Source organism: Passer domesticus, chromosome 1 (genome assembly GCF_036417665.1).
Source record: "Passer domesticus isolate bPasDom1 chromosome 1, bPasDom1.hap1, whole genome shotgun sequence".
NCBI lineage: Eukaryota > Metazoa > Chordata > Aves > Passeriformes > Passeridae > Passer > Passer domesticus.
The window spans coordinates 94,599,105-94,618,689 of record NC_087474.1 but is presented as its reverse complement, the minus strand read 5'-3'; the positions used below and the strand labels follow the sequence as shown (position 1 = coordinate 94,618,689).

General features: G+C 38.4%; 1 protein-coding gene across 6 annotated transcripts in view; it reads right to left on the bottom strand.

Moving 5' to 3' along the window:
- FHOD3 (formin homology 2 domain containing 3) overlaps positions 1-19,585 on the bottom strand; it is a 371,712-nt gene that overhangs the window by 132,414 nt on the left and 219,713 nt on the right. For all 6 annotated transcript variants that reach the window (XM_064429703.1, XM_064429712.1, XM_064429718.1 and 3 more), the window contains one exon: positions 18,663-18,757. In XM_064429703.1, the coding sequence (XP_064285773.1) occupies positions 18,663-18,757 (95 nt within the window). The remainder of the gene's footprint in view (positions 1-18,662; positions 18,758-19,585) is intronic.

The following is a 19,585-nucleotide window of genomic DNA, read 5'->3' as shown; positions in this document are numbered from 1 at the left end:
GTCCTCAACAGATGGCCATTGGGCTGAACCTCTAGCAACCGGAAAGGTTTGAGAGATTGGCAGTTTCAGCAACTTCTTTTCCTTGGGCAGGGCCAAGTTGATATTTCCTTAACTGTGTTACAAAAAAAAAAAAAGGAGAGGAATATAGTTTTTATAGTTTTTATGAACTTAATTGCAGATAGGACTTTATCTTTGGTCCCTGCTCTGAAATCGCTCTCATAACACATTCCTTCAGCTTTTGTTATACTGCTGAATGACATCTTGGTTTGATAAAACATCTCATGTAATACAAAGTCACCTTACTCAAGACAAAAAGCAATTAATTTTAAAGAGAGAAGGGATTCAATAGCCTATTACTAAGGTATCTCATGCAAAGCATGTAAGGATCTGAAAGTCATCTACAATTAATCAAGTCATGCAACAGCTCTTTGATGCATGCTGTGTTTGATCACATTTTATGTACAGAAAAGCTGAAGTACTGTACATTTAAAAGGCAAACAGAAGATCTAACATTGCATCTTTTTTCTTTTTTTAAGCCTCCAAGTAAATATTTGACTGTGTGTTTTCAGAAATATTTTAAATTCCAAATTAAGTCTTTAAGTTTAAGATCAAATTACTACTGTATCATTTTCTTGAGTAACTAAAAATTATGTAGAAGGAAGTTCACTTGCTCCATATCAATTTTCCATAGCAAACTACTTTCTTCCAAGACCCACTCCCTATCATCTGATTTATATAGCTGGTGACCAGAAATTTCCTCAGCAGCAGAGAGGGCTTCACAAGCTTCATTATGTTTGATATGGGAATTGTGTACAAAGCAGAATATCAAAACTGTAATGTTTTCAGGATGTTAGTTTTCCTCCTGTCCAATGCAGAGTGGCTCAAGTAGAGCTCAGAGGTCACCCTGTCCCTGATTGTGAAAGCCATCACCAATAAAATGAATGAATTACAGTCAAAGCCAGAGGAAAACAGAGAAATAACAGAACCATTAGAGTACCTTCTCTTGGAGCCTCTTAAAAAATTAAACCTACTGAAATACATGACAGCCAGGAGGAGCACAGCATTCTCACCCTTGTTTCCTTAGGCAGCTGTGCTGTCCCTCCCACTGCCTTTCCTGTACTATGGGATTGGACTTCTGGACTCTCTCCTGTAACTATGGGATCTATCTGCCCACTGCCCTGTCATACTTGACAGTAATGGAGCGATGTTCCTACTCAAGTTGAAAAAGGCATTACAAAAGACCCCAAGTCAGCAATCTCATAAGAGAAAAGGAAGTTTCCAGTCATTTTGAAAGGGGGACAGCTAGTCCCCCTTTAGTCCTCAGCCTTCACTAGCCATGCTGCAGGCTGCCATTCTCATGAAAGACAGCAGGCATGGGACATACAGCAGGACTGAGCCACCAAGACCATGTGGGACTGCAAGCAAAAAGCAAGGAAGAAGAAAAACAAAGATAACAAATTGCTTCATTAGTTCTACTGCTTATGAAACAACTTGCTAAAGTTAGTGGCCTTGGAAATGTCCTGTTTAAATAATATCAAGGTTGAGTTCAAGAACCCTAGGGGAGAAAACTATTTGAGTTTGCAAGTACAGTGGAAAACTACTCTATTATTATTCTGTGGTTTTATGCACGTGAAATTTGTTCTTTCAACAGTTTCATTAAAATGTACTCGTATTAAATACCCAAACTATGCCTGTGTTTAAATAACTTTGCCTGAAAACAACCGTAATTTTAATGATATAGTTAGCAGTCCTTTCCTGACACTGCACAATCTTATAGACAACATTTCAACAGCAAAAACACAAAATCATAACAACCTATGAATAAAGTATGTAGAAACAGTTGAAGACAGTATGTCAACAAAGACTCCAAATTATAAAATATTACCTCTATGTCAACATCTTTCTTAAGCAATGCATTATCAGCAGGTTATTCTTTTTAAGCATCCTGAAAAGAAAATGTTAGTGGTTTGAACTACAGAAATGATAAAACTGTTGAAAGAACAAACATCACACATCAAACCATGGGACAAACCCACCACAAACTCTTCTTGAAAGAATATGTAATAAAGTAAAACTAGTGAAAGGATATATATTCCACTTATTTCTATAATGATAAAAGCACTATTATTTCACTGTATGTATAGACCGAAGATTTTTCTCTACTTCTCTTTTCTCAAACTTCTGAATATTATCAGGCATAAAAAGTAATTCAGAAGCAGAGCTTTGACTGCAAAACTAGACATACTTATCTACCTTTGGACAACTTGCCAAATAAAGTTAATGAATAAAGATACTTTCTGGGGGACATGTGAACATAACAGAAATGGTCATATTTCTCCAGCAATCATCTGTCCCAAATCTGGAAGAGGCTGCTATCCTCAAATCTAGTTCCCATCATCAGTATAGTCCAGATGCTTTTTTTGTTAATCCAAAATACTTCATCATGAAAACAAAAATGTAACAGACCAGACACATTTCCAGCTTTCCTGAAGTGAGTAGCAGAATATTTCATGGAGCCATTTAGAAACCTGATTTATGGGGACAAAATCATTGCATATCAGCTAAGGCACTGTTTAATTACAGAACCCTAGCAATGTCACATTATTCTAACTCCCTCCTTTGCTATAAGAGGACAAGAATGGAGATATTCTCAACTTTGATTTTCATAAATGCTAGCAAGTATGCAACTTCTGCATACAGCTAGACAACTGCAAGGATATATTATTGTATGCTTCTCTCAACAGGGCTCTATTGATGTAAAGTTATCACATTACAGTGATAACTATTACAGGGATGTAAAGTTATTACATTACAGCGATAACTATTTTTTAAGAGTTACAAAGCCCAGTATTCGAAGAAATAATGTAATTCCTGTGTCTCACGCTACCTCCTTCCTCTGACTTTTATCAACCAAACTCATCACATCCACCCCCAATTTTATAGCAAATCAAACAAATAAACAAATTGAAATATGTATGGTAGGTTTTGAATCGCAGAAAGGTGAAAGATCTGGAAAAAGACTCCTCAGATTCCTGCTTGGATAAGAGAAATGGAATTGTTTCCATACAGCACTTCTGGTGATGTGGCAAAGGCTTACCAATACGGGCTTAAATCTAATCACATTCATGTTCAATTGAGTTCCAAAGGTCTGCAGATTAGATGAAGTTAACTTCAGCTTCACTAACCTCCATGTCCAGATCCCAATTGTAGTTTGACAAAAGCAAACGCCTTTGTTACAACTCATAAAAAAGATCTGGCTTTTACAGTTTTCCTCAAAGCATAAAGCAAACGCATGTGGGTACCACTACAGCAGGAAAAGGAAGAGGAAGTTTGGGTGATTCACTTAAGAGTTGAGGGTGGAAGGGATCTCTCTGGAGGCCATCTTGTCCAGTTCTCTGCAAAGCTACCTACACTTAGTTGTCCAAGATGGTGTCTAATTTATTAAACGTGGCTAAAAATTAACAGATATACAAAATATGAATTTAAAAAATGGTGACTCTTAAATATATATTTTAAAGTATTCTTTATTTTTCAAAGCATGGCACTTGAAACTTATTTTCTGCCTCTCTCTCACACACCCATTCCAGCTCCCAAACACACATATACTGAAAGAGAAAAAAAAAATCCCTGACACTTATTTTCACCAGATCACAGAGATCACCTAATTTCACTATAACAAAGCAGTTACACATATGCTAAGATTCAAATGCCCATACACGTGCCCAAAATGTAGTTCACAGTTCACCTATCATGTGAAGACAAGACCTTTTATGCAATGATATCCAAGTAGTTCTCTGGACACCAGGTGTGGTCTGGGAGTACAGTAAAAATCTGTGATATTGTACATTAAATGAATTCCATTTTCTCAAGCATTTAAGAGAATATGGAATGGTTTGTTTGGGTACCTCCAAAGACTCACAGGTTTTGTGTCTCAGTTCCTCAGCAGCACCACAGTAACAGCAATGCTCACTTTGGTTCTAGTTTGACAGCAGATGGAAAAGGATAGAAACATGTTTTCTATACAGCAGAATTGGAACATGGCTGTGGAAAGTAGTCAAGGCTTGGCAACTCATGGTCAGAACTGACAGGTCCAGAAGGGTCTCTGAACTAACCCATCTGCATGTGTAGTCTCCTTGCAGCCTATTTTTCTGGAAATCTGGATGTGCAGCTCAAAGACAAGACCAGACTAGGTTCCTATCTCCCAAGTGAGGTAAAAGAGCCTCAGAAGTGCAACAGAGCATCATCTGAAATGACCTGAGATATGACCACAAACACCAAACAGCAATGTGAAAACTGAAGTCTAGAACCTGTGCCTGTGCACTCCTAAGAGGCTGTAGCTACCAAGTATGGTTGCAGCAGCAGTCTCGAGGACAAGGGATCAGATTCCATAGCCTGTGTTTCTCTTCATCTGACCCTTAGTGCACTGATCTGGACCTAAATACTAAGCACATTTAACTAAGCTACTGCACAGTAAGACGTACCTTTATTTGAGGCATTGTTTCACATTTATTTCAGTTTTTGTTTCATCAGAATAAAATCTATTTTAGAAGTAGTATTTAAGAATTATTCAGCATCTGGGATTTGGATAGTTTTTAGCCAAGTAATTGCCAGGGTCATTCAAAAAGCTGAACCCACAGAAGCATGAGATCGTAATCAGCAGCGATTTGACTTGCATCATAGATCAATTTTGAGCTGTTGTTTCAGTTCTTTGGGAGCAGTACAGAGGGATAGAGAGGAGACAGCAGGGCAGGGGGTGGGCAGGGGAACCCAACAAAAAAAACCCAAGACTTTCTTTTTTTTTAATTAACCACAACAGATTACTTCCAGTTTCTTTTGAAATCAAGAGCAACTGCAAACAAAATCAGTAAATACAGTGATGCCCTAATGAGGGGCAGCAGTTAACAAAAGCAGTAAAATAAACCGCTCCAGAACATGACCCTTTGTATCCAAGAAAGCTCAACTGAAATGCACTGTGGTAGCTGTGTAACACCTGATGGGAATAGCTCCTATAGATTTAGCCAAAAACAAATGTAATTGAGATTTGCCCCTTTCAATGCAGTGGACTACAGGTTCTGAGAAGGTGAGTTTACTAAGAGTACTAAAATCACACTGAACTCTTACTTTTGGTGTAATTTTGCTTGCTTTTAGAAAGTTTTCCATGGTAGGCTCTCACATGGAGCAACCATGAGAATAGCATGAAAGATACTACCAAGTAACCATGGAAACACCAGAAAAAAAAAAATGTGTTTTTCTGGTGGTGTTTCCATTCCCCCCCCCAGTTACTATATGAGCACATCTTTTATAAGAGCAAAATGTCTCACAATATTTGAAAGAATTAAGTTTCCACATAGGGATGTAGTTGCACAGTTCGTGAATATTCTTCTTCCTATTAATAATAACAACACTTTTGCCAATGCTATACAGCAAATTAAGAGTCTTGATAGACAGTCACCTGCTTTAACCAGGAAAATAAGATCTCAGAAGCTGGAAAGGACTGGACTTCAGCCTTGCTGCCAGAGATGCCTCGGTACTGCCTCTGAGTAATACAGCAGATCAGCCTAATTGCATAATGCCAAACTAAAACTCTCTGCAAGCTGGAGGTCCTACTCCTCCTCCCTGATTACTGAATCATGTTTTTTTGAACCCATATATTCACAGCACAATTCATAAGAGAAACAGTGCTGCTCTGGCTCAGCATAACCAGCTACAACTCATACTCTGAAAGCATGACATTAATTGCAGCCCTGACTTTTTCCTTCAATCTCCTAAACAGCTTCCCATAAGTGGGTATTGCCAGAGTCTTTCATTCCTGCCTGTTTAGGATGGCAGGCTGAAGGCTAAAAGGCTGTGTAAGCTATGGAGATGAACAAAATTAATCAAAGTAGAGACAGTAGGCTGCCATAGAATCACAAATAAATACTTCACATTTGCAGCTCAAAAGCAAGCTCCATGTTCTGGGTCCCCTAGAAAAACAAACATGTAAAACAACCGCTTTTGGAAATAGAGACATCTAGCAGCTGCAGCTTAACTATTTTATAATACATCTTTCCCTGCCATGGGAGTGGGATAAGGATGTGCTTGCTGGCCTCTTCACAGTCTGTGCTCTGGCAGTATTCCTCAGCAGGCAGCTGGGTAATTCCTCCCAGCACCTCGGACTGATTGCAGACAAAAACATAAAATTCCATGATAAGTAATGCCATCACTTTGATTAAACTAGGTGCTTTAGAAATACGTGGAGTTAAAGAGAAAAACTCCAGATTACAAAAAATACCCCAAAATTGAGGTTGCATTTCATTAGACATGCAGAGAGATTCATTAGCTGTATGAAGCTACAAATATCCAAACTAAACGACACCAGCTGCCTGAGGGAAAGAGAGCACAACTAATTTTTTATCAATAACCTGTGCTAGGTATTAGACGGAATCCGTGTTTTAAAGCACGTAGTCCTGCTCAACATTGTATTCTCGCAGGAGCATTTTCCTCCAGTTCTGTCCTCACACTGTTTATTCATATCGATCTCTGCCTGCTAGGTGGTGCTGTGGGATGGTTTTTCTAAGGCAGAAAATGCAAGTTGCTTTTTTCATTCCTCTCACTGTTATTTTTTTTTTCTTCTACACAAGAACAGCTGGGGTGTTTTCTGTATCTTGGCTGTACAGGATGTGTCCTGTCAGGTCTCTTGTCAAGCAAGTGGTGGCTGCTACTCAGTATGCTGCTTCTCCAGAGCAGTGAGGGAAAATGAGTGTATCAGCTTTCATCTGCATGTATACATGCAGGAAAGCTGAAGCCTCAGATGGAGGCAGGAGGTATTACTATCTAGTCTAAAATTTTCAAAATTTTCATTTTTCTTTGGTTCTAAAGATACTGGCCATTTAAACTAACTATTTTTATTGACAAAGAATGATTTAAAATTAATTTAGATACACAAATCAAAAGCACGGTTTCAAAGAAAAGGGAAAGACTAAAACTTCCCAGAGGTCCAACAAGTGAAATGCCTCCCTTTTTCCCTCTCAGACTGCAACTTACTTCTATGATGAAAAGCAACCTACTGCAAAAACTTTGAAGACACCCTTTGAAAAGGATGCTCATAAGAAGGATACTGGTTTAGGCTTCTTTTTTTTTTTTATTTTTTTTGTAACTAACCAATAACTCAAGAGGCAGGATGCTATCAGTGCTATAACATCTACAGTATCATAAATGTTGCAGACTGGGATTGAATTATTCAGACCTGTAGGTAAATTCTGGTCCATCTGTTCCACATAACTTCATGTTGGTTTAGCCAAAGATGATGAATAATCCTAACCCACCCTTCTGAGCAGGAGGGAAATAAAACAAAACAGCCTCCAAGATGAGTAACTGTAGTACTACATCCTATCATGACATCAGGAAAATCTTGTGCTCGGTTTTCAGATCCTGTCCCATGGCCCAATGCCTTGGGACACCCTCAGAGCCCTTGCTGTTCTTATACAAAAGACACATTAGTAAATGGCAACGTGTCTTTAACATAACCTTCAAGTCTTCTGTGTAGTGAATTGACATTTTTTGTCTGATGCTCTGCTAAGAAAGATCTTCCACTGCCAGAAGCAGAACTTGGGCATTCATGTTGAATCCCTTCATCAGAAGGGGATGTAAAGGAACAAGAACAGAAACTTTTGCAGTCCAGTGACAAAAGTTAAAGTATATCCTGATTCTAAGGAAGTGTGCCTCAAATCTCTCTATTGCATCCACAGCTATCATAGACATCTGAGCAGCGCAGATCTGGAAGCAAACCTGCTTTCGGGTGGTGTAACATGTCTTTCCCCCTACAGCCATGCATAGTTCTTACTGCAAAAGGCTCTACAATTCCTGTGTGCCTGGAAGGGTGGCCCAAGAAACACCAAACATGAGAAGAGTGCGTATTTGTGGAAGCTAGACTGCAGATGAGAAAGGGAAAAAGAAAAAAATAACTGAACATAAAGCATTGCAAACCACACAGAGTGGCAGTGACACAAAGGAGCAAAAATTATGAAGAGAAATTCTATCTTCTCTACTTAATAAACAGAGAAAAACATTTTACTGTATTTAATACATATAATATATATTAAATATTTAATATAGTTTTAATATATTTAATAGCTTCAGGAAAACATAGTGAAACTAGAACACAGTCCCCAGGGATTAACAGTTTTGAAGTTACTCCATACATTAATAGCTGTGGTAGTCTCTTGTCCCTCTTTACTCTTTCTTTACTATAAGAAAGCCTGTGTCATAGCAAAAGCTAAATAGGGGAAGCAGAAGCATTCAAACTGTAAGTTAGAAAAGTCTTACATTACCCTCCAAAATCACAACAATAAGATGCTTAGACAACCACACTGACATTTAAAGTGCAGTGGAGAAAAAGGGCTTCTGAGAGGTTTAATTTAATTTTAGGACTGAGCTAAAGAAGGAAGCAGTTACACACTGCTGGAAATGAAAAAGACAAAGCATACATTTACTACAGTTGTGTGTCTTCTAACAAGAAGAGGAAATTCAAAAATAAAAGGGACCAATCTACAAAAATTCCATGCTGGCTGAGGTATTAACAGTATGTTTTATATTGAACATCACATTCTTGCTTTTTATTAATGTGGTCTTCAAAAAGGGAAAATAGTGGAGAGATAGAGGGGGGCAAACCAGGAAGCATCCGAACTCCTCGTTCAATTGCTGTGATCAAAGAGGGTCAGAATATGGGAAGAGAGTACACAGCATGCCCAGATGAGGCTCATTTCAGTGTATCAGGGGAACCAGCTAGAAAACCTGCTGGTATGCTGGAAATTATTCTGAAAAGTCTTTATATGGTATAAACTACTCTTAGAGAACTGTGGATTGAAAAAAAAAAAAAAAAAAAGGAAGAAAGAAAACCTATCAAAGAGCCTTTCTTTTGAACTTGATTTTATGAAAAATAATTGAGATCCACACATCTTACCAGACCTTTTTCTTCCTAAGGATATGTCCTGTAACTGAGGAGATGAACATAAAATCTGTGAGGTAGCCATGATGAGCCCTGGGTAATACCCTGGTGAGGGACCTGAGCTGCTTGCAATTCAGAGGTTCCTTGGGGTGCATTACATGCTGACTATAGAGCCATCATGTGCGTTTTGGTAGTTTCCATTTTTGATACAGCGTATTTTTTCTCTTATCCAAGTATATTCAGCTTTTGCTTTAAAAAATAGCTATTCTAAATAAAAGAATGACAAACATTTTTGAGTGATGCCAAAAGAACAGATATGGTAACAATTAGTATAAGGTTCAACTTTTACCTACGTATCTGTCTTCATATATAATCTGTCCTTGTACTCCCTTATGTTCTTCCGCCAGGCCTCTAAAATCCAAATACAAATTTTCCAGATGAGGGACCAAGGCAAAAAGGGATTTGAAAACTGGTTCAAGAATGTGCCTGGAAGCCGGATTCAGCCTGGGTCTCCCAATGTAAAAACTCTCTCCCTATCTGGGCCATTCTTCCAGGCTAAGCTACAAGCAAAACACTGGTATATTAACTGCTGTGTTGGCTGAACTGTCTCGGATCTGGTTTACATGACACTGCAAAAAATGTTGGATACCACCTTTCCTGCAGGCAGAATTCCACTACTACACTACATATATGGGAACGAGGATAGATATGGATTTAAAAAGAAAATTAGGATGATTTTAAGAAGAAAAATAAAGTCAATTAACAGTCAATAAAGTATATAGTAACTCAGTTTCTGTTCAAAAAGAGGAACATTCAGGAAAATAACAGAGAGAAAATGAAGAAGAACAATTCTTCAGACAAAAGATGGGTCCTCTACATCTCATAGCAGCAGCTGCAGAGTACACAGCAGATTCAAATCACACTCTTGGAAAAATAAGAGATCCTTGCACAGACAAACATTTGAAGAGACTTTGTGTGGAATTTCTGCTACTTCCATGCAAACTCTCCTTGCATTTCTTCAAAATCCTATAAAAAGCATGCACACCAATTGTACAGTTCTCAAAAATCTTTAATAACAATTCAATAAACATTGAAATAGAGGTGAGGGGAAGAAGTAACTTGTTAATGAAGTTACAAAGTTTACTACAGTTTGAGAAATTAAGTGATTAACAAAAACATCCTATCCACATTCTATGAATTAATTAATTCTGCTTGTACCAGAATAAATATCATACTGCATTGAGATAAATATGTAAACTGAGCCCAAAGCTCTGTTAAAATAAGGACAGAATACCTGCATTTTTCAAATCTGATGGAATAAGTAAAAAATAACCATAATGCCCTTTCTTTAACAGTTATAAAATCCCAGAATATTAACACCTACTCAAGAATGCAAAATGTCGGCCACCTCCTTTCTTCTATAGGAGTGCAGGAGTCTTCTCAGCACCACCACTGCAACGCTCCACTCCCATATGCTGCTTTCTACTGCCAGAAAAACCAAAAAGTTCTGCCAGAAATTCAAGACACTTAAGTCTCAGGAGATCTGGATGCCAGGTTTGTTTCTTACACTGGTCTCACCACACAGTTCAGATGAGGTACTGGTACTTTGTGGAAATATATCCATTCACTATGATGCATTTTCACAGAACCACAGGATAGTCTGAAATGGAAGGGAGCAGCAGGATCATGAGGTCCCCCTATTAAATGAATGGCCCATTCAAGGATGGAACCCACAACCTTGGTGCTATTAGAACTGTGTTGTAAACTACTGAGTCAATCTCAGGGCATTTTCTTATGTTCCATAGTGATAGTGATCTATCTCCTGTATCACACATGCCACTGACATGGTCCTGTCAGTGAAGGCAAGAAGGAATGACAGAGCACAGAGGGTATTTGCCAGCATTACAGCATGTTCTGTGAATGCTTATTGCAACTATTAAATAGATTAAGAAAACTGTATCACTTGACCTTCACTAAAGGTCTGAGCTAACAAATTTGAGTTTGGTGACATTTCAATGACTGTGCACCAGAAAAGATTTCCCTGCTGCTCCAGCCAAACTTTCTAATAGCCCACTTTCTAATGCCTTCTGCCAAGCACCACAGCCAGTATCATAAAAGATACATCAGTTTAACACCTAAGAGCAACAAGACCAGAAAATAGGCAGCCCTGGAAACTGAAGCATTATGCGCCAGAGTTCACGAAACAGTGTTCCCACAAAAGGTGCAGACACAGCTGCTTATTTTTCTTTTTAAACACTCCTGAAAATGCAGCTTATTAAACTCCTAAGTTAGGATTATTGCTATTTCTACCCTGAAAAATGATAACACAGCTGTCCCAAAAGGTTTGTCATAATGACCACAATATGCTTTATACTGGCCAAGTTGATTTCTGCATTTAGATATGCATAAAAATCTCATGTCTATACTACACCATAAGCCTGGATTATAACTAGCATCTTTTTATCCTTTGAGCAGCTGTCTTACATTTCTTCATTTTGTTTCACCTGACAACATATTTTCTATTTCTTTTGGTTAGGTAATTTGTTTTATTGTCAAACACATTTCCCACTGGTGGCTTCAAGCATGCTGGAAGAAGTAGGTTCCATTTTCTTTAGTCTCAGTCCCCAATACAGACTAACTTTCCAACTGCACCTTCTCCTTTCACTGCAGTGCTGGACATAATGCTTGTTAGAAAAAACTAGGAGCTAATAGCAGATACAGATATTAGTATAATAGTAGTTAATCAATATATTATCAAATTAATATATATATTAATAGCTAGAGCTTGAAGCACAGCACTTTGCTCACACATGTGAACAGGCCTGTGACACTGAACTACTGTAGTGAGAGAGACCAAGGCAATCCTAAAAGCTAGCAGTGACTTAAGGGTTGTTTTTCAGTTTTTACCCCACCTAATTCTAGTATAACTCTTACTTTTTTTCTCTCTTGCCTTTCCTTCACAACCAGAAATTTACACATCTGCATAGATGCATGGTATTTTCTGGGAATAACTGGACATATTTTATTCACCTCTAACCCGACACTTTCTTAAACAGTTTTGAACAGATGAGACTGAGTGAAAAGTTGTGTCTAAGCATTGGCCACATTGTTGGCAGTTAATCATTACATTTTCTCATTCCCCACTTCAAACAAATTGAAATCAGATCTCTGATGTCTTGTGAGGGAACTGTGTGTTTTCTAGTATCTCCTTAATCTACAAGAGCTCATTTTCACCACAGAAGAATGTGTATTCATCCCTTCAAAATACTCATAAATGAATGCAACACATGGAGGTAAAGGAATAGTTAGTGCTGCAGGTCTTAACTACTTTTATATTTGATGGAGGGACTTTGAAATCTACCTACAAATATGTTTGGTAAAGTGCAGCAGCACTCATAGCAGTCTGTCTGCTGAGTTGGAGACACCAAAGCAAGGGCTTAACACAGTCTGTGCTGGCTAGTGTATCCTATTCCAAGTTTATTGCAACATCCTGATCCTCATCTTCAAAGCACTAATTAAATACAATTCAAAATAAACGCAGTTCATGCAACAGTGCTGATCCAGTTTCTGAGTGAAAAAAGAAGAAAGCTCTCTGATGGCATGGGTGAATATAGGCTCAAGACCTCAAGAAGTAGGAAATAGGGAAATTCCTGTAAAGCCAGGATTTCGTTTCTCCCTCCCATAGCTATTTTCATAACAACAGTTCAATGGCCAAATGCACAGCAGATTAACTATAAGAGGCAGCTGCTAAGCTGAGTTGAACATTCAGGGTTTCAGTGAACTCAAAGCAGTTGTACCTGTTCACCACAGCCCAACATCTTGAGTGCCCATGGGTGAGACTGCAATAATTTTAGGCTTTGAAGGGAGATATCAGTTTTGCTTTGAACACTTCCAGGAAGCAAAGGAGCCAGAAAGCCTGTTAAGACTGATACCCAGCTAACATTTCTACCTGATCTAGGCCTGAAAAAACAACAAAACTACAGGCTTGCCAGAGTTGTGGCTGGAGGTGAGAAAGCAATGATGCAATCTAAATAGCCTGTGCTTATACTGTATGGGGCATCTTATTTATCAGAAGCTACAGGAACCATCAGGGCAGCAGACTGGGAAGAAAACATGCAAAACCGATCACAGCAGGTCCCCAAGCTATGTGATTTTTCCTGGGTTCTTAATTCTTTTATCTAGACAGAGTTCCTAGATCACCTTCCAAACACATTGAGAATAAAGCAATAAAGAACTACAGTTGCACTTACAGTTACACTTGCTCAGTTCTACAGCACAATCTCCTGCTCACAAAAATTTGGCATATGAATAGATCACCTATAACGCAATTATTTTTCAAAATATATGGCCATAAAATTGAATGAGATTCAGATACTTAGTATTTCCAAGATTCTCAACAAGAACCATCCAGGTTGGCAGTGATTTCATTCAACATGTTTTGGGGTTAGGTAGTAGTAGTACCACTGCTTTTGATTTTATTCATATCTGTTAAGACCCTTAGAATTGCAACCTTCTCCATTACTACAAACCAATTTTTGGTATTTATTTGGAGACCCACTTTAAAATCCAGTTGCATAAGATTAGGTGAGAAATTTCTTGAGAAAAAGATCAAGTTATGGTATTCTCAACTTTGCTTCAGCACAAGTATAAATGACTTGTGAAATGGATACTAATTTAGTCAAGCTTTTCGACTGAGTATCTATCTCTACATACCTTAAATGATTAATTTGTGAAAAAAAATTAAAAATTATGGTTTTTTGTGAATATTATTTCTCCCAAAATTCTCATGAAATGACTACCAGCCACGTGCATGCTTTAACCCACACCTGGCACCATGCAGAAAAAGCAGCCCCTAATGGACTTGTTTGAAGCCATGTTGATAAGGGCCCTGAGAAACCTGGTCTAGTGGAAGGTGTCCCTGCATGTGGCAAGGGGAGCCTGGAATTAAATTATCTTTATGAACCCTCCCAATGCAAATCAATTCTATGGTTCTATGATTTTATGACTTTCCTTTTGCACTCAACAAATTTACCCACTAAAACTACATTGTTCTATCTGAATGTGTTGGGTTTTGTTTTTTCCTTTTGCTTTGAAATAGCTTTTTTGCTTCTTTTGACAGAATTGCATTTTTAAACATTCAGAAAGTAATTTCTTCAATACCAAAGAAGGCAAAAGGTTCACACAAGGCACAGGGAACAACTTGATAGTTAAAAATTTGTAGTTAACTTTGCAATCTAGGACACACACAGAAGCAAAGTAGAAAAAAAAATTAAAACAATATGTGAGATAGGAATCTTTAATCAACCTCGTTGTATCAGCCTGGGCCCAGCATTCCACCCTGTCTTCTGAGGTTACCCAGCACCACTTTGAAAATGGATTATTTTCCACTGAAAACAATGCCAAAAAGGGGCTTTAGCTCCCATGGGGGAAATTAGAACAGCCTGGATCATCAAATGGGAAAAAAATAATCATTATCAGGAGCAGTAAAAAACAGGGGGAAAGAAAAGGTGAAACTAAACTCAGATTTTGGACCACTTTATGCCTTAGAAGTGGCTTTGAAAACCAAGATGGATTGGCAAAAGCTTGTGGGTTTGTGATGCAAAGCAATGTTTGCTTCTCTAGATATAGTGAAGCTCCTATGTTTTTTCCAAGATGTTTGGTCCAGAAACGTACTTTTTGTAAACAGTCAATAGCTAGCCCTGGAGGATTTAAAGCACTGATACACTAGAAGTATTGTACAACTTCTCTTACTAGGCCAGAGGAATTACAAACACATATGAAAGATTTTATATGCATATATATAAACTTATACATGCTTACAGATCAGAAATACATTATATGGGCATAATAAGGCTTAACATATACATGTGTTTAACTTGGTGTCCCTTCTTGTGGGTAAAGATAAATTTTCTGAGAGCTGTCACCATTTACCTGCCAGTGATCCACCAAAGAGCTCCAGTGCCAGCTGCCAGCATAAACAAGTTAATTTAAAACCAGCCTAAATATATTTGCAATACAACACAAAAACTTAATTCCAACTGCAGGAGTAGTAATGCATAGGTGGCAAAACCACTGCGAAAGTGGTGAAATATTATCTCCCAGGCACCATGAAGTTGAAACATGAGTGCTGTTAAGGCATCATCTTTAACATGGCTTAACTGTTGAGCCAGTTAAGGTATCATCCTTGACAGGTTAGTTGAAAATAAAAATAAAATTAAGGAGCAATTCTGAAAGCACTGTTAACTAACATTCAATTGACTTCTAGTTTTGTCTTCTAAGAACCAAACTCTATTGCACGAATGCCCCATGCTAGCACCAAATGCTGAAAGACAACTTGGTTGACACCAATATTTCCTATTTACATAATTTGTAGCTTATATAAGATGGTTAGAGCCTTGGCCCTGCTATAGCCCTCTTTTGCATGCCTGCAGCAGCTCACTGCTGACCTTGGTTATGTATTAAAGCTATTTGGAAGCCAACAGCATGTAACCATACACCCATAATTGAGTACATACTTGAACGCTTTGTCAAACAGGGAACCACTGAAGAATTGCCCATATAACTAATGATGAAATAGTAGTAATGTACATTTACATTGGGATTATGCTGCCAATATTTTATGCCAGGGATGTATAAGCCACTGATGATTGGAAAGCAGTCTACAAGCAGCCTGTGAAAGCCCACTGCCACACACTGGTGTGGTCACTTATGGGTGGACACAACTTGCAAAGAACCAGCAGTGGGCCTAAGAGTCCGGGATGTGCCAGTAATGCTCTCATCTCCACATAATATCACTAAAGAATGGTACTGCTACCATCACACTTCCAATCTAGTGCCTATAACACCAATCTTCAAGAAAATGCTCTTTCTGTCCCACAGAAATCAAGTCATGTAAGATTAACTTTCTTCCTGCTTTTCAGTTCTTCACCCTGACACAGCTGGTGCCTCTGAACTGGTACAATGACAACAGTGCCAGTGCAGTCACACCACTGGAATTCTAACTGCCTCCCTAATAACTTTATTCAGAGCAAACTAAAATAACAGCACTAAAATTATAAACTTCTGATAACCTATCAATGTAAGCATTCACTGATTCTCAGCAGGGTAAAACTGCAGCAGAATTAGCAATAGTAAGGAATACAATGGCAAAAATCTGGGGAGGCTTTCAGTAAATTGCTTAGAGGCCTTCTTTCATACAAATTTAAACTTTTATTTCACAAATCTTTTTCCCATCCCTATACAGAAGTATTGCTGGGTGCATAAAGTGATCTTGGAGCTGGGTACTAAAATCACAGCTATTGCAGTGCTGAGCATGCCAGCCCCCGAGGTGCTCTGCTGAACCCATGTGATGCAACAATCCACTGCTCAAAGTGAGCAAGGGTGACAGAGCCAGCAGCCCCTTGCAAGCAGAGCAGGGCAAGCAACAGTGAAGGGGCAAAACCACTACAGATTTTGATAAAACAAAAAAAAAATATCAGTGGAACCGATTCAATAACCTCCACTGCTAAGTATATTAAATGCAGTCAGTGCTCTTGAGAAGGCAAGAAACCATGTGTCACAGCTGTGGCAGCTGAATAGCTATATTGCTCCTGCATCCTATTAGAGGGATTTGTCCCAAGACTTAATTGGCAGTTTCACTATTCCTTTCTTGCTCAGTAATGTTAGCGTATTTTTCATCATTGCTGTGGAAAAGGCACCAGCATAGCAGGGCTGAAAATCAGACTGTAGGTGCATTGCAAATTCCAGGGCTTCATTTTTCACAGAAAGTCAAAACCACCTTTAAGTGAATAAAGTAGCTGTCCTACCACACTGACAGTAAGCCTGCCATACCTTCAGTTAACTTCTGGCACACAGACAGGGACTTAGATCTCCTCCAAGACAGTTGAAGAATAATGAAAAAGCAACTTTGATGCTACCTGAAACCAAACTATTCAAAGCACATTGCCTGCATTCCTCAGCTGCAGGCACTGAGCCAGGACATGGAGATAATCATTCAGGCTGGCAGTGGGGGAGGGAGAAAGGAGCTTAAGGACCCAAGAGCTGAAGTACTCAGAGCAGGAAAATCTAGAAAGAATTTAATCTGCAAGGTAGCAATACAGTCATGTTTCTCTCCCATTCCACTCCCATTATGTGCTTTAGAGAATTAAAATAGTCACAGACATGGAAGTATTTTTGTTCCTTTTTTGCTCTTTTATCTGTTCCATAGAAAATAGATCTGTATGAAGCAAATGGTTTCTCTCTCATCTCACACTGCTTTTCCAACTGTGGCAACATCCCCTGTTTCAGAAGGAAAAATGGCTCACAGTAATGCCTAGACAACAGTGGAACATTTTACACTGAGGGAAGAGTTTCTCCTTATCTTTTCCCAATCATGAAGCCTGCCCTTTAAGCCTGAGATTTGATAACCATAATTAACTTACTTTTACTTATCTACCAGTATAGGTATGTCGACCCAAGATAAATCAGTTCTTTCAATACTGCAGCACCTGTTCTTTGACTTGACAATCTGCTGCAGCAGTGAAGTTTGCACATGGTAGAAAAGAATTGTAGTTAAAAAAGGACCCTTGGGACATCAAGCTCTTCCTCCTTGTGTTATGAGTGTTATCAGAGTTAAAGGGGAGAACAGCAGCCTTTCCATGTCAATACAGTACCCAACAGCAACTTTGTGTGACTCAGACACTTGAAACAGTCCCAGAAATTTCTTAGTAACTATAACTACAGATTCAATTCAACTCTGCCAATTCTAGCAACTTTTGAGTTGTAAACAACAACAACAATACTCTGTTCTATCTCTTGTGTCATACATATCTATCCATGTACAGGTCTGCACGGTAAGAGCAGCAGCAGCCCCTGGCAGGCCTTAATAAGCTTCCTTAAGCTTATTAAGAGCCAACAGGCCGGAGAAGGGTATATTTGTAGGTTTACCTATCCTAGGGCCCTCAGGATGGCATGTCAGTAGAATCTGTATTCTGCTTGCTTTTCAAATTCCAGCCAAGATGGCCTTAAAGGTAGACTGTGCACTATGTAAATCACTATTCTACTGGAGAAGACCTCTTCAAGCCACACATATTCCAGCTTTCAGCTTCTGTCTCAATATGTGGGGACCAACAAAGAATACCCTGTAGGCAGGTACCAGACATTGCCTTCTAGGGCTCTTCAGGCAAAAGAAGACTTGAGATTAGGAAACATTTCTTTGCTGAGAAGGTGGAAAAACACTGGAAGAGGCTTACTGGAGAGCTGGGCAAAGTCCCAAACCTGTCAGTGTTTCATAAGTATTTGGACAATGACCTTCATAAAGTGAAGCTGTCGGGCATTTGGTTCAGATGATTGTTGTAGATAAATTTTCAATTGAACTTATGTATTCTAGTTTAAGAACGAGTCACTCTGAACTGTCCTTCCCCAGAGCTCAGCAATGTAGAATGGTGAGTAGAGCAGTTCCAAAGAATGCCTTGGGAACTGCAACTACAAAACCAACAAATTTTCTCCATGGTCAAATGCAATGGCAGCACAGACAGTAATGAGGGCATGTTTACTTTTAAGAGCAGAGTATGTGCTGAGAAAAGAGTATAAAAACAGTAGAAAAGAAGTAACAGCTCAGTGTGACCTGATTTCCACACAGAATATTATGGAATGTTTTAGAACCTAACAGTCTATTTTTACTCCAAAAGCATAAAAAAATAAAATGCATTAAAAGAACACCAAAACCATATAAAATGAGAATATGTGAGAGTCTTACCTTTGAGCCAATAAGTGTGTACAGCCATTGGATGGTTTCATTATGATTTATCACTCCATTCATGCCATCAACATAAAGCATTATCTGTCCCAAAGCTATTGCAAAGAAAAGAGAGAAAATATAATTAGAGCTGGTGAACACTTTTTATAATTCTAAGCATTGCTGAAAATTTTCTCTGAGCAGGGTTTACCAGAGATGTGTGGAGCTCAACTAATGAAAGATATATTGGGCAAGATTGTGCTGAATGAAATCCTGGGAAACTGCACTGACTTTACTGACTTAATCTGAAAATATATCTGTGAATTTCATCCTGAGACAAGCCCAAACACTCGTTCTTTCCTAGAAGATGCCATATTTTATGCTCCTCAAATCTGCAAACAGTACTCTACACACTGCTCACTGTCACAATGCAGAGCTTTATATATTGTGAGCCAAGATTTTCACCATTTATTTCAGCACCATACATAATGTTTGGAATTAGTATATTTGGATTGACAGTTTCAGTGAATACCAGTGATATGAAATTAAAGCTGGACAATTAACATCAATAAAGACATTAACTATTCACTACTGCACAGTACTCTCTTGAAAAGAAATTTTACATTTTACTGAGAAAATACAAAAAACTGAAGCATAGTCATAAGTGTCTTCATTAATTTATCCTAAAGCTTTTACAACAGAATTACAAAATATACTAGTAAAATATTTCGTGACAGTAATTTCATAGTTTGCAATTGTGATAATATGAGACTTTCAAGAGACAACAGCTATTAAATCTTTTCTGACTGATAAGGACAGACATTTTTTGTAAGGATTATGAAAAGTGAATTAGTTCAATTCATCTATCATCTTCAAAAGTTTCCACTGTTAGATCTTCTGCTTTATAGCAGGAGATCAAAGCACGGTGGGATGAAAAAGAAATC